The sequence below is a fragment of the Hakea prostrata genome, chromosome 1 (assembly GCF_041222555.1).
Source record: "Hakea prostrata isolate BN-2017 chromosome 1, UWA_Hpros_2, whole genome shotgun sequence".
NCBI classification, from domain to species: Eukaryota; Viridiplantae; Streptophyta; class Magnoliopsida; order Proteales; family Proteaceae; genus Hakea; species Hakea prostrata.
In genome coordinates, this window is record NC_142600.1 from 71,949,905 (window position 1) to 71,964,986 (window position 15,082).

Genomic DNA, 15,082 nt, shown 5'->3' on the forward strand with positions numbered 1-15,082 from the left:
AGGAAGTGTAAGCCATTGTGCCAAATAATCTCCATTTTTAACCACACCAATTAGAAGAAACAACTTTGGCACTTTAGGGATATTGGGGAACTTTGATTAAGCATTTCTCCTCATTCCTTATTCCTTGTGTCCCTATACTTTCAAGGATTCCCATTCGATGTTTATAATGTACCTCTTCATTTAACCAGAAAACACTAACCTTTATTTTATAAAGAAGGGTTGCCTTTGCCTTTGCCTTTGTCTTTGTCTAAAATAGACATCTTCTCCACCTTTCTGCCTTTTATGACTAACACAAACTAGACACAAGGAATTCAGCTTTCATATCTTTGCGTTCTGATTAGAGAACAAGAAAGGGTGTTATATATTCTTTTCCGTACTGTGATTATGAAGATGTTAATGGAAGAGAAAGAAAAAAGGATGTTAGTGCTAGAAAGCCAAAGTAATAAATTTGCTGGTCTAAGATTATTCGTACTCTTACCCAAAAAAAAAAAAGGATTATTCGTACTCGGGACATCATTCTAACTGATGGAACTTTTGAAGCGATTCTCCAAAATATTGCGAAGTTGGTGCCAAAGGGTTCTACACAAGCAGAGTCTAGGAACATTTTCTGCCTCAGTGCTAGCTCCTATGTCTTTTAGTCATGTGACCTTTTTCCATAATATGAGCACTTGGTAGAGAATTATACTCCCCTGACCCTAAATTTATGGTTGAAAAGTGGGGAGCATAGCTAGAGGATCCCAACTCGGGCGGTATTAGGGGTTTGTTTGAAGAAGCAAAAGAAATATAAAAATGCCATCGGAGGGTAGCTCAATCAATAATGACCGGCACTTAGTCAAGAGGTCACGGCTTCAACACAAGCAGAGTCTAGGAACATTTTTGGCCCCAAGACAAGCTCCATTGTCTTTTAGTCAAGTGACCCTTTTTCCATAATATGAGCACTTGGTAAAGAATTCTAGTCCCCTCACCCTAAATATATGGTTGAAAAGTGAGGGGAGCATAGCTAGACGATCCCAACTTGGGCAGTGTTAGGGGTTTGTTTGAGGAAGCAAAAGAAATATAGAAATGCCATCAGAGGGCAGCTCAACCAGTAATGACAGCACCTGTTAGTCAAGAGGTCACGGCTTCGACGCTCCCTGTGCTATCTGTAATAGTCCCCACTTGTATTATATCTGTAATAGTCCCCACTCCATAATACAAGGCTACCAATTTCACAAAGAAAAAATAAAATACAAAACGATGGGAGAAACGAAGAGCTTTTCACGTCAATTGATGAGCCAACCAGCAAGTCTCTATCAAAGCTAGAGAGTTCACAGAAGGAATAGCTCTCCGAGCTCTAGCATGAAAACATTCTACATTATCTCTTGGGACTAAACTCCATTTACGTAGTAAACAAAAAGTATCTGATAAATCTGATTAAAACGTCCAGCAATCCAATCACCAGGCTTCTTGAGAATCCAAAATGCATTCACGATAAAAGCTGAGTTGCAGCAGCTAACCCATCCCATATAAGATTGCTAGCCCTTCAGCCATTGTACAGGATTGAGACTGCACAGGGCTGTCTGCTGCACATAGGGAAGACAAATTTTTGTTGAGGATCAATGCTGCCACACAGGATAAACCTAAATGAGAAAGAACCATCGATCACGACACATTCCTGAACAATTGCTCCTTCCTTCGCATGGAGTCTTTAATTCCCAAGTCTTTAATTCAAAGAATGTTGATGTCAAGTCTGACAAAAATGAGGGTCTATTACTCTGTGCAGAACTCCTACAAAGTTAAAGAGTAACAAAATGTTGATGCAGCAAACTATTTGAATCCTGTCAGCTTAAGATTTGCTGTACCCATGTGATAACAATACAATTTTCATATACAGGGGTAAATTCCTAAATTACAGCAGTGGGGAAAAGTATTCCATGTAACACTAACACATCATAACATTCAAATTTGAAGACAAGTACCTTGGATGATGGCACAAAAACCCACAGATTGTTGATCAGTCTTGTTTGTCCGCTGAAACCATTGTCTCCATCGGCCTAGGAAGAACCTTTGGAAGATCTTAGGCGAGAACGCTGCCCCTCTAGCCTCGCTTCGAGTAGCTTTGCTTTCAAGGTATTTTCCTTTGAACCTCGTGGCCATTTTGATGAAGATTCAGATGTGTCAAGGTCAGGGGCAGTGAATCTTGACACCCATTCTCGTACTGGGCTGGCATGACCCCTCCATGACATTCGACTGCATAACTCTTCCCTGCAGTTTTCAAGATGAACCTTAGTATCTTCCTCCAAAGGCTCACTTCTAATCATTTCATCGATCACATGGTTCAACTTTGGTCCATGGTTCCCATCATGTTTACTTTTTCTTTCATGGCTTCCCTCTGGTGTAACTGCATAGCTCTCCGACTTCTTTGAAATGCTCATTTCAACCTGGTTTACATCTTCTCCTTCCTTCCCTTGCTCCTTACCCATAATTGGGTTCTTCATGTTAGATGACTTTGCCCTGGCAATTTGTTGCTCAAGCTGCACTTGCAAGTTGGATGGGTTATGGGCCTTACGACCCTTGATCCTTTCATGGGAGCCCAGCTTTTTCTTTGTACGGTTAGACTTCATTTCTTCCAATTTATCATCCCCATCTTCTTCTATATTAGATCTAGGCCAATCATTGGTTTGCTTATCCTTGACACACTTGTTCAGTTCAAAACAGTGTGAATCACTGCCAAGACTGTCTTCATCATCTTCGAGATCCTTAGGTGCACTAACAGCCTCATTCAAGTGAACAGAGTCAAGAGAATGATGACGCAAGCAGCTGTCATTATGATCTTTGGCAATGACATCATTGCTCCTCGAACTACCAGATCGCTTTGCTTGAAGGAAAGTCTCTATTTCAGAGCTTAATTTCTCCACTATCATGTTTTTCTCAGTGAGATCAGAACGAGCTTCTGCAAGCTTCATCTGCATCCGCTCATCAAGCCATGCCTCAGAAATATGTAAGATCATCAGGTCATGGTCATCCCCGCTACCATTGTCCTTGTTAGATTTGTGTTTCATTGTACGTACCTCCTGATCATAATCTCCTATTCCCCGAGCAAACTCATCACATAAGTCTTCCAACAAAGCTCTTGCTTTTCTTTCTCTTTCAAGTTCTTTCAGAGTCTTTGAGAAGGCAGACTTCATCTCCGACAGTTCTCGTGCTAACTTCCGGTGCAGGCTCTCGGAGCGCTTTCTTAATTTCCTCTCATCTTCTAGTTCATCTCTAACAGACTGAACTGCTGCCTTCATACGACCTTGCTCCTTGCTCTTCCTGACCAGTTTGTCCTCAGCAACTTGCTTCATCAAATCATCTATTTCTTGTCGGTCTGCTTGCTGCTCTTGCAGCAGCTCTTTGATGCGAGTTCGAGAATGAATCAGCTCAATTTTAAGTGCTTTCACCAATGCTATGTTGGATGCATGCTGTTCTTCAAGGCTCCAAATCCGGTTCAATACCTTTAGTAGCTCAGCAGATGTTTTAAGGCTATAACCTGTCTCCCCAAGCCTCCCCTTGAGGTCCAAGGAGCTACTAGGAGTGACAGCAGGGTTGTAAGCTGCCACCTGCAAAGAACAAAATGATATCCTGTAAAACTGAGGGAAAAATGATTCTTCTTTGGGATTGGTGGGGATTTATTTATTTTTTCTTTTTTTTGGTGAGGGAGAAGGGGGGGGGGGGGAGGATTAGAGCGTCAGGATGAGATAGTAAATGGTATGTGTAAACTGGTTTGCACAACCAAAATCTCAAAGGTCCAATTACGCAACACTAGAATCAGTATGTTTCGTCTGTCAATAGCTCTGCCAATTGATGTGAAAGCTTCCACGAGTCTTAACTCTTAAGTAGAGATTTATGGATAAACAGGAGAGAAACAAAGAGAAAAACAATAAAGAGAACAGTCAAGGGTACAGTATGTTTCGTCTGTCAATAGCTCTGCCAATTGATGTGAAAGCTTCCACGAGTCTTAACTCTTAAGTAGAGATTTATGGATAAACAGGAGAGAAACAAAGAGAAAAACAATAAAGAGAACAGTCAAGGGTACAACCCTTCTGAAAGAAAACCATTCTCTTGTCATAGTATCTCTTTCTTATAAACTACCTCCTTCATGACCACAAAGTCCAAACAGCCTCACTGGCCCAACAAATGGGTTGAAAATTAAACAATGACCAGGGCAACTCATAAGGACTATAGAATTATTTATCCCACAAATTAGTAGTCCCAATATAAGAGAGAGAGAATCATCTAAAAAGATATGAGAGGAAGCATGAGGATGGTTCCCGAATAGAACTCTGCCTAGAAATGCATCTTCTTTTTTTTTTTTTTTTTTTTTGTGTGTGTGTGGGGGGGGGGGTAGAGATAGAAGATTCTTCAGTCAGCTTAAGGGTAAACAAAAGAATCTGGAATATTGCACTTGCGAATCAACAACACCGCCGAAGACCTCCTTTCAATCCCAGATTGTCTCCCATCTTTGGACATTGACGCCACCAAGGCATCCTTTCCTTCTTCAATGCACCATTGCTATCCCCCTTCCATTAGAGTTACAAAGACACGCTGCAATGATGGCTTTGAGAGAGGGTAGGTGGCAGGTTCCAAAATGGAAGATGGATTTGGTTTTAGAAGAATGACAATGTCACAATGGAAGAGAAAAGATTGGTTATGGTTATGGGCAATTAGGTTTTACAAAGGAAGAATGGTCACTGTGATCCTATTTTGAGTTAGGTTTTTCTAGGACAAGGAATGAAGGGTGATGAAGAAGAAGACTAGGACAACAATGTCATTCTACCCTATAAAGGGTAAATAGGTCATAAAATCTGTAATAATCCCCGTATTCTTAACCCGAATTGCAGGTCCGAGTACCCGACGCTCTAGCCGGAAGAAGCTGTGGGCCATCTGGGTTGAAACCCATGTTTCAGCCACAGAGCCCATGGATCTAGATATTGTTGGTGAAGAAACTGCCTTTCTAGGAACCAAAAGAAGATCTAGTCGAAACTTGAATGGAATGGGTAGGTGGATATCCAATGCGAGAAAGGTCGAGTTGGAGGATGTTTGTGAACAAGGTAAGAGCCCTCCGCACGTTGGTTAAGGTTGTAACTAAGCTAGGGACCAACCGATAGGGCAAAACACCTAGGTATTGAAAAGTACCAGGGACAGTTGCTTAAGGTGGTCGACTGACCAAGCAACTACCACCCCTAATGGTTGATTGGAGAATTGTGCCGAAAAACCCTATTTTTCCCTCGGCACCCTATTTAAAGCCTTATATGACCTAATTTTGTATTATTTTAATTCATGGAGGCTGCCGTGGACTGAAAAGAGTCATAAAGCACATGGTTGGAGGAAGAGAACCTCTTTCCGCAGAGAATCTTGCGAGTTTGCTTTGACTTTTGGATCCAAGTGGAGGTAAGTTTAACCACTCTCTTATTCTACTGAATTTTTATCTTGTTAGAGAGTAGTTATTCTTCCTCTAATATGTGGTAGTGATTTGGATTAGTTTAATCCTTTTCCATTGATGCTCTTAATTGAATATGCCAAAAGGATGGATTTTATATCCGATTTAATGGCGGATCTTATCGAAGAAGATGATATGGATCTAAACTATTCCCTTTTGTGATCTATAGTCTAGGTGACCTCTCTAAAGTTCTAAAGACGTGATTTAGACTTAGATTAACCCAAAAAAGATCAAGGATGGGTAATCAAAAGCCTAAATTTCGGACTTAGAATTCTGCCTGAGATTGAGGCGAGGCTTTGGGAAGTCAATCAACTGACCAACCGCCTTAACCAACCAATTAGGTTCCAGAGGTTGTATTAATGTTGTCTTTACCCAGTTTAACTCTCATACCCTAATATAACTTTATAATCTTAATTTAGAAAATTTTTAGGATCTGCTAGGGTGTTTGCTTGAGGGATTTAGCACATTATTCAATACTTTTCCGCTGAGTCAGGTAAGGGACAATTGCATATATGACTGAATTGCTTAGTATGATGACTTGATGATTATTCTAAGCATGCTAATGATTCTTATAACCTGTTGTAATTGCTATCACGTGTGCTTGCTTATTGATAATGAATCGTAGATGGTATGTATTGCACTTTTACTTCTTTCATCGTATGATGTGGTTGAATGTTGTGACTATAAGTTAGGGTTTACCAAGGTTGGTACTCCTAGCTTCGGATATTAGGGGCTGTAGGACACTGTCATCTGATGCCCCTAGCACTATCATGGTTATTGTTCCTCATGACTAGGAGGTCTAGATTGCATGGTTAGGTACCCATATGTGCTACTACCCTTTTGGCATGGGTATTGAAACCAAGTGATTCATGATGGCAATGACATGACTCTGTGTCATCCAAAAGAGGTAACAGTTCGTGAGTAGACTTAGTGGTCCACTGTTTATTATACAATGGTAGTGTTGCATATGTTAGGGTTGGGCTCATGGGCGTCCAAAAGACGGCTTGGGTGTCATAAGAGACATGAGAGCCTCCACCCCAACAATATGTGGATGACCATAGGGTTAATGAATAAAGTCCAACAAAGATAATCAATCCGTGAAGATTTACATTCCTAGGTGGAAAATGATACCGGATCAAAAGGGCACTATGCATGATAAAATGTATCTGGAACACATGTAGTGTGTTACCTTAAGACCTTGCATTGGGTTTACAATCGCTGATATGCATTAGTACTTAGATCAATGGTTGTGGTGAGGGAGTGTGGACTTATACCCCAGTCATGGATGATGACGAGCATTGTACCCTTGACCTAGGATCCCAACAAAGATAGCCAGTTTGTGAGGGATCAGAGTGACGAGACATACTTAGAGGAGGGCTAGTGTTATGTCTTAAAGCATTTCTGTTTAGATAGAAACTCGCATAGTTAAATTATTACATGCATCCATAACACAAAATTCCATTATTTCATCTTTTGCTTACTATGTGATTGTTGTGAAATCCCCAGGATTTATGACCCTTTAACCTACTGGTTTCAGGATTGCGAACCCGGAATGCAAGTAAGTACCAACTTTGGGACCATACAAGTTGAGTTTGGGTGAAATCGAACCTATGGAGGTGAATACCACAATGATGACCTGATCACTCTAATAGATTTCAAAAGGAGAGAGAAGGTCAATTTAGAAGGCATAATATTGAGCTTTTGACATTCCCATAAACCGAAGCTAGAGGACTTGAATTTCGAGGTAAACGATACCATTAAATCATTGATCAGGCCTCTGAAGACCATCGTAATCGGCCTTCTAATGAAGGAGAAAAAGGGTTGGTTGGTCGAAGGCGGTTGATCAGCTGGGTTGACCGTCCTTACCCAGTTTTGGGGCAAATTCGGAATTTCAGGCTAAAAACCCTATTTTATGTTCCTCAAACCTCATAAATGCATTATTTATGCTAGAGGAAGGCTGAGAACGTGGGAGAGAGGAAAAGCTTGGGATTTTGAAGCTTCTTCACTCCTTTGGTGGTGGCGAAGTGCAAGATACAAAAGAAATCACGCACTAGGGTAAAGAGTCTCAAAAACCCTCTTTGCAACATCTCTTTTGAAGCATTTATGATGAGATTTTAGCTTTATTGTGGTTGTTGTTGTTGTTGGGCAACACTGAGTTGCTTATTTTTGCCCCATTTATGTTTCCCAATCTTTGTGAGAGTTGGTTCATGCAATCCCTTGCATTTGAAACCAATTTGAACCTCTTTGAGACGTCCACGGGTAGACATGGAGAGCCCAAATTGTGGGTTTTCATTTGGGAACCAATTGAGGTGTTTAAAGGTACTTTGGGGGCCCTAATGAGGTCAATTTGAAGACCCCCGAAGTCCCATTTCAAGTTGATTTCGAATCGATGCCGAAATCAATCGAAGTGGTCGGAGCCCTAGATTGGGCAGTTGACCGGGGGCAGTCAACTGGCCCTATGTGGCTCAATCCCCCACCCCTATGTAGGGTGCGTGTTTTCCCCCCTTCGACCCCAGTCAATCCCCTGATTGTTACTCATTTAATTTCTCATGTTTTCAAAGTTATTTTGGGTCAATTGCACTCTCTTTTGTGGATTTTTTTGGAACTTGGAGATTGATATTAGCTTGGAAGCTGAGGAAAATACTTAACCATATCTTGTATGATTGATGGCGTTATTTGAATCTTCATTATTTTTTATATCTTGTTCTATTATAAATTATGACTTTGCGCGAACAGAAGGTAAGATCATTTATTTGTTTCTATTTCAAATTTTATGAATTATAATATGTGAAACTGTGGATTTTATTGTGAGACTTTGTCCTCTTGTATTTATATGCCAACTAGGGTTGTGGGTTCACCCATTACCTCTGTGACCCTTGTCCTCTTGTATTTATATGCCAACTAGGGTTGTGGGTTCACCCATTACCTCGGTGACCCTATATATATATATATATATATATATATATGCATTTAGACCTAAATACATGATATTAGGTTTCTAGATGTGTTGGCTAGGTAACCCCATGACTCCATGAGTACTACTACCCTTCCGGTAGGGGTATTAAAGCTGGTTAATCCGTGATGTCAGTGGCTTGGTCCCTGTGAGTATCAAGTAGGCCTACTGCCATCATGAGATGGTAAGGTTGGATATGTATAAAGTTTGGGCTTGTGTCACTTTCAACGTAATGTGCGATTTCCTCGGAAAAGCCACGAGAGTGTCCGCCTATATATATATGTGGATGATCATTGGGTTAAGAAATGAAATCCAATAGAAGTTTCCCGTTAAGGATCCCATTTCTAGGTGGATAAGGATATAGGACCAACAAATGCCTTCCTTTGAAGAATGATATCCGAACCATATGTAGTACGAGACCATATGACCGTGCATTGGGCCTAGAGTTATCCTTGACATGCATTAGTTCTCATACCAAATGGTGATGTGAAAGAGTGGTGACCTAATCCCCAACCACGGATTGATGTGACTTGACTCAACAATCGCAGAGAACCCAATAAACGTCTCTTGTTGAGGGAGAGTGATTGAGACCGCCCAGAGGAGGCTGGCGTATAACTTAATGCGTATTTACCATAGAGACTTCATAATTAGAGTTAGAAGCATAATTGCATATTCATTTATTATTTGTCTTACTATTATATTTATATAACTTTGTGTGGAGAATTGTGAATGGATGCTTGATATACAGTTAAGTTGACCTCACTGAGTTCTGTTGAACTCATTCCTTTTATGAGTATGTTCTTTTTAGATTTAACTGTAGGTTATGAGGACCACGTTTACCTGAAGAGTCCGCCGCCATTTGAGTCCTATGAGGGACCCACGATAGAGGACACGGAGCTACATGGCGAGTCGTGTGCCTGTTCGAACTGTGCCTACGGAGTCCAACCTTTCTGAGACATTGGAGATATCTTATGATTTAGTAGTTGCCCTTATATCTTTGTGCTTTATCCTTCTCACCCAACTGATAGATGAGGGCGCTACTTAACTTTTTAAACCTCTCAAGAAAGTAGACTTCAGCTATTAACTATTCCTCTATTTAACTCTGATGGTTAGATTTAACTAACTTTGGTTAATGTTTTCACTTTAATTCATGGATGACTGTAATCATATTTTAATAACTTGATTATTAGAAGCAAAGATTATTCAAAGTGTCTTATTATGTTTTATTATCCTATAATCAAGAGAAATAATCTTACTTGGACATTAAAATGCATTCCTTTTTGAACTTGCTTGAGGAAATTTACATGGAGGAATCTAGGGTTTGCTACTCAAGGGGAGAATGTTGGACATGCATGTAGTTGCATAAGGCAATTAATGGGCTGAAGCAATCTACTTGAGCTTGATTCAACAAATTTAAAGCAATCATGACCAAATATGGCTTCTCTTGATGTTTTTCAGATCATTCATTGTTTATTGCTGAGGGGAGAGAAGTTAGATGTCTTGGTTGCTTGTGCAGACAATATTACTGTTTCTAGTAATGATGAGGAAGGCATAGCAGAGGGGAAAAGTAATCTGGACCAGCATGTTTCAGATCAAAATATAAGTCAACTCCATCACTTTCCTGGGATCAAGATATAGAAGTAAAAAGGAAACCAACCTATCTCAAAAGAAGTACGTTTTGGATCACTTGTCTGCCACTGGCATGGATGCAACCCAGTGAACATTCTTGCAGTTAAGTTTGGGGTTAATGGAGGTGAATTTCTCAAAGATGTCAACTCTTACAAAAGCCTGATTGAAAATTGATATGTCTGACTCACCTGACCTGAAATATCTTTGGTTGATGTTGTTCTTAGTTGATTCATGCAGTCCCTTTGTAAAACTAATTGGGATGCTCTATTTGGACCCTTTGGTACTTGAAGGGTGAAATGGTAAATGACTTGTTTATCGTCCCAATAGGCATGTAGAGTTGGTGGCATACTCTTATTGCAAATTGGGCAAAATCAGCTAGTGATTTTCACTCTACTACAAAGTTATTATACCTTTGTTGGATTTAACCTGGTTAAGTGACATAGCAAGAAACAAACCACTATTGCCAGGTCCAATACTGAGGCAGAGTATAAAGCCGTGCCTCATACTATTGCTGAGTTGATGTACATTCGGCCTTTACTTCCTGAGATGGGTTTCACTGTGCCAATACCTATGACATACTATGGCAACCAAGCAGCTGTCTACATCAGTAGCAGCCCTACCTTCCACCACAAGACCAAGCATATTGAAGTGGCTAGTCACTTCGTTCAGGGTCTAGTAGTGAAGAAACTGATTAAGACTCCCCTTGTTTCTGCAACATATGAGTTTGCTGATGTGTTCAGTAAGTCCTTGGTTGCTTCTAACTTCTAATTTAGTAATTTTCATCAGTGCTGTAACAAGCCAGGCAAGGGTGATATATATGCCAGCTTGGGGTGGTGTTGAGTTTCTAGGGGTAACTTGGTCTTATGGATTGTGAACATGAACAGTATCTTAGAGCACAGGAGTAGTTTGTCCTTTCCATACACCTTTTATTTCACTGTTTAGTATTATAAATATCAGGGAGCAGTCCTGACTCTTGCAGCTAAGTGTTCTTCTCAAGCTACAGACTCTGCTCTCTTTGGATAGCTTGTTTCTTCTTCTCTTTCTTCTCTTCTCTTCTTAAAATGAATACCAAGTTTTGATATTATAACAATTGTCCATAAAACAACCGCAATGAGGCCACACAGGCATCATTTTGCTCTCTACCATTGCTGCATAGCTTGCCTTGCCTCTACTGAAGTGTTTCCTTGGTGTTCCATGGAGGAAGGAGCTGTTATGAGCTGGATAACTCCTTTATGTTGGGAAGCCCAGGAGGTCATTATTTGTTACTGTCATTCACTAGAAAAATCATTCACAAGACGCTGTTGCTGCTGCTGCTACTGCTAAGACTACTCATTATTGTCAGGTTATTTTCTATTTTGAGGCTAACCTTTTAATTCGATCACATTTGACCTTTCTTAGCACATTTTTTTCCTTCCTAGAACTCCACTGGATCCCAATTTCAGCACATGCTGCCCAGCAGTTTTGACAGCTGCAGCACTTCTCCCAACACACTTCACAATCCAGCTTTCTGTCCACTTGTTGAAATCAGCAGAGGGTGAACCTGCTGCAGATTTGACTATGTTCAAACCCTTTACCCCGCCCCACTGTCTTAGACCTATTTCCCCACCTTAAACCTAACCCCCAGACCCACTTGACCTATCAACAATTCCAGCCCTATCCCCATCAAGCTGAACTGCCCCTCAATTTCAGATCCTGTTTTGGGACTGATTCAACCTTTGATCCTGTTCTATAATAAGGGGCAGGAGTTAATGATGACATTAGCTCTTCCCAGAGTCCGATCCTATTGTCTATGGTGAATAAAAAATAACTCTGCTTATTAAGTTGAATCTGCCTAATAAGAAACACCCCCAACCTAAAATAAGCAAGTAAAAAATTTGTAGGTGTTGCACCAAAAGGTCCAATCCAGATTCAAAATGACACATCTACTAAAACCTCACTCATTCACTATTTAATAAGCATGTGGGGAGAATATCGTAATGTTCAAATCCATCTAATTCAGAGGGTAATATGAACTCTATCTTGCCTGATTTACGGAAGGGTTTTAAAGGATTCAATGATTCATCATTGTTGTGTTAGACTCTGTTGCAGCATGGTTTCAAAAGTGCTATTAGTACTCTATGACCATCACCATTTTTCATAATTTCCTCAGTGTCTCTTTTTTACTAGTTCTTTGGAAGGACAAACAAACAAAAAAAGGAAAAAAGGCTTATGAGGCTTATGTGAGGAAGTTTACCTCCAATGAACTACTATAACTTGCTGGAGACATAGGCTGTAGAGCACGGCCATTCCTCTCAATCGACTGATGGTGCTGCATTAATGATGCTGCAATATGCCTCCTTAAACTACTAGCACTGTCCGGCTGTCATGGAAAAACAAAACAGAAGATTAGTTACACTACATGTTCGAACTTGAAAAAGAAGGGGAGGATGGATAATAACATGCTAAGTGTTCAACAAAAGACACCTTTTCAATTATGGACATAGCATAGTCTGAAAAACATACTAACCAGTGTGCAATACCAATGTAGGTAGATAAGACTGGAATTGGAACCAACCACTAGCCAAACCACAGAAACTGAATGATTAAATTATAGCTGAACCCAATTCCAATGCCAACCCAAACTGAACTGGACTGGACAATGTCAACTTAAAGTCATCCCCAGGATGACAGTTTAAAAAATGCTTCTCCACTCATGAGAAGAATTATATTAAAAAAAAAAAGGCACTTCCATGATCAGGATACTTCCTAGAGAATCTGTTTATACATGGGTTCCACCTCACCACCCAACTTTAAGTGAAGGGATGCAATTTTCAGCTAAAGCCCAAAAAGGTCTTGAAAAACCGGTCTACCTTATTTTTATTCAGTTCGAGCTCAGTTCACATTCTTATGGCTAATAATGCTCTAAGACTTGGTTTTCCTATGGCAATAGAATCGTGCCTTTTGATAAAGCTAGTTATAGGACTACACCAACCTGGATGGCAGCCACCAAATCAGTAAACCTTAATGACCGAACAGATGAATTATGTCTACAATACAAGGATGTATCCCAATGAGGATGAGAAATGTTAGGTCTGATGCTGTTATAATACATTAAAATGACAATGTAATCATTAACAATTCATCATTTCTCTGATGAACTAAAAAGCGCAAAACATTTTACAACAAAAGGGTTACAGAGGGTCTGGCAGCAGCAATATTACGAAAACAAAGTGACACTTTTCCCTGTGCAGATGTGAAGTTTCAGATTTTGATCTGCAAAGTTTTTATTTACTTAGAAGCAAGAAATAAATCAACCGCCACCACTGCTCACCGAGTTGATGCCGTCAGAGAAAATCTACAGAGTAGGCTAATGAATAGGCAAGATTCTGAGGAAACAAACCCATCATTCCACATAAGTTGATAAGTTCTTAAGGAAGTATAATTCAATTTAACAATTTCTTAATTTTTTTTTATTTTTATCAAATGCAGTACCAGGAACCTAATTCAATAGATGTCACATTACCAAGGGGAAGAATGAGCAAAGTAAAGAGAGACGGTTGATAATACATAGATGAAGCTCGAAACACAGTAAGTGGCCAAATATCACAAAACTAAAACAAACCCTCAAGGGAAACGCAAATCACGAACTCCACATACTGCAACCCGTGATCACATGGAAGGAACCCAACCCCGAAAGAAACGGAAGTAAGATCTCAACAAGACAAACAAGATGGGTCATAAGCAAGTTCATCAAGAAATAAATTGGGTAAGTAACGAGTAAGAATAACAAGATGAAACCCAGTAAGATTCCTGAACAGAATATGAAATAAATCCATTCAACAGACGAACTCCAGGCCCTGCCGATGAACCCATCAAGCAGAAAAGCTAGAACTACCTGCGCAGGGGGCGGACTATAAGAAGGATCGGCCAAATGGGTAGGAAGTTCAAGACCCTTGTTCTTGTTGTGACGAAGCATAAAACCACCCTTGTTCATCTTACAAAGCGGCAGGTTCTGAAGCTCCCAGAGATTGGCACCAAGCGTTCTAGCAGAAACGATGGGAGGCGGTGTGAGAGGGTCCTTGATCGTGCTATCCGGCGCACACTCAAGTTTCCAACTGGGCACTGGAGTGCAAGTGCCTCCTCTTTTCCCCACCGAAATCCCGCGTTTCAACTTTATTCCCAGAAATTCCTGCTTTTCTGCTACCCCATCTCTACCTTTTTTTTCTCTTTCCATCTCATCAAGGTTCAAAGTTCAAACCTCAACCCTCTCTCCGTTCTCTCTCTCGCCATATAAGATATAACAATAGTGGGTCAGTTCGATTTTACTGTGCTTTTCCTTTCTTCTTTGATTGACTGAAGCTTTCCTCTTTTTGTCCACCTGCACAGGCACACGCATTCTCTCCTTCTCTCTTCTGTCCCACATGCGTGTCACTGTTTGTTTGTTGCCAAAAGTGTTGAAAAACTATTGTTAAAAGCAGGGAAATTTGCGGATATGAAATGATTGCCATTGTTCCTTTTTCTCTTTTTAGCTGCAAAATTAATCCTTAACTAACGACAGATTAACGGCATTAACCCTGTCCTTCCCTGCATGGAGCCCTGAACTGGCTGACATTGAATGACTCAGGACACTATTAGGCCTGTACCTTTCTAGCTTCAACTCCAGCCCAACCTGTCCAGGGCTCCACTCAGGCATTGTAGCATTCCCATCTTCTCAGATTTCCTCTGGGCTTACTCTGCTCTCCGTTTTGATTCTTGGAACGAAAGAACAGACAAGGTGGTCTGATGGACTCGTACCCTGCTCTCCCTGTTTCGTTGCTTAAACTATACCTTCTGGATTCGGAGTGAGCACAGGTCGCAAACAGTCCTGGACTCAACTCCTTGAAGGAAAGGGAAAACTCTTCAATCTACAAAGTTCTGATGAATTGCACCATTGACATCTTAGACCCACATTCTACACCAGATACACCAAATTCTGTGGTTGTTAAGTTCCGAATTAATAAACCCAAATCGAAAAGAAGCAGACTTGAATGCAGCACATTAAATGTAGCACCTGCTGCCAA

At 40.5% G+C, this 15,082-nt stretch overlaps 1 protein-coding gene across 3 annotated transcripts; it reads right to left on the reverse strand.

Annotated features, from left to right (window-relative positions):
* Window positions 1–1,044: 1,044 nt before the first annotated feature.
* LOC149029806 (uncharacterized protein At5g41620-like) lies at window positions 1,045–14,923 on the reverse strand. Of its 3 annotated transcripts, none has more exons than XR_016171200.1 (4): window positions 13,918–14,923; window positions 12,277–12,402; window positions 1,959–3,581; window positions 1,045–1,729 (listed from the first exon to the last, which is right to left on the reverse strand). XR_016171200.1 is itself a non-coding variant. In XM_089142157.1 (3 exons), exons 1-3 carry the CDS (start codon window positions 14,254–14,256, stop codon window positions 2,034–2,036), a joined length of 2,013 nt encoding a protein of 670 aa, XP_088998283.1. In that variant the 5' UTR covers window positions 14,257–14,923; the 3' UTR covers window positions 1,738–2,033. The 3 variants fall into 3 exon arrangements, 1 of the variants encoding a protein (XP_088998283.1); XR_016171199.1 differs by having other exon boundaries at window positions 1,707–1,767; XM_089142157.1 differs by lacking the exon at window positions 1,045–1,729 and having other exon boundaries at window positions 1,738–3,581.
* Window positions 14,924–15,082: the final 159 nt, after the last annotated feature.

Excerpts from the sequence above, each read along its gene's own strand:
- LOC149029806 (XM_089142157.1), bottom strand. The coding sequence starts at position 14,256 with ATGGAAAGAGAAAAAAAAGGTAGAGATGGGGTAGCAGAAAAGCAGGAA. Across the intron at positions 12,403-13,917 it reads ATAGTCCGCCCCCTGCGCAG|CCGGACAGTGCTAGTAGTTT; the intron begins GTAGTTCTAGCT and ends TTTCCATGACAG. Across the intron at positions 3,582-12,276 it reads GTTATAGTAGTTCATTGGAG|GTGGCAGCTTACAACCCTGC; the intron begins GTAAACTTCCTC and ends TGTTCTTTGCAG.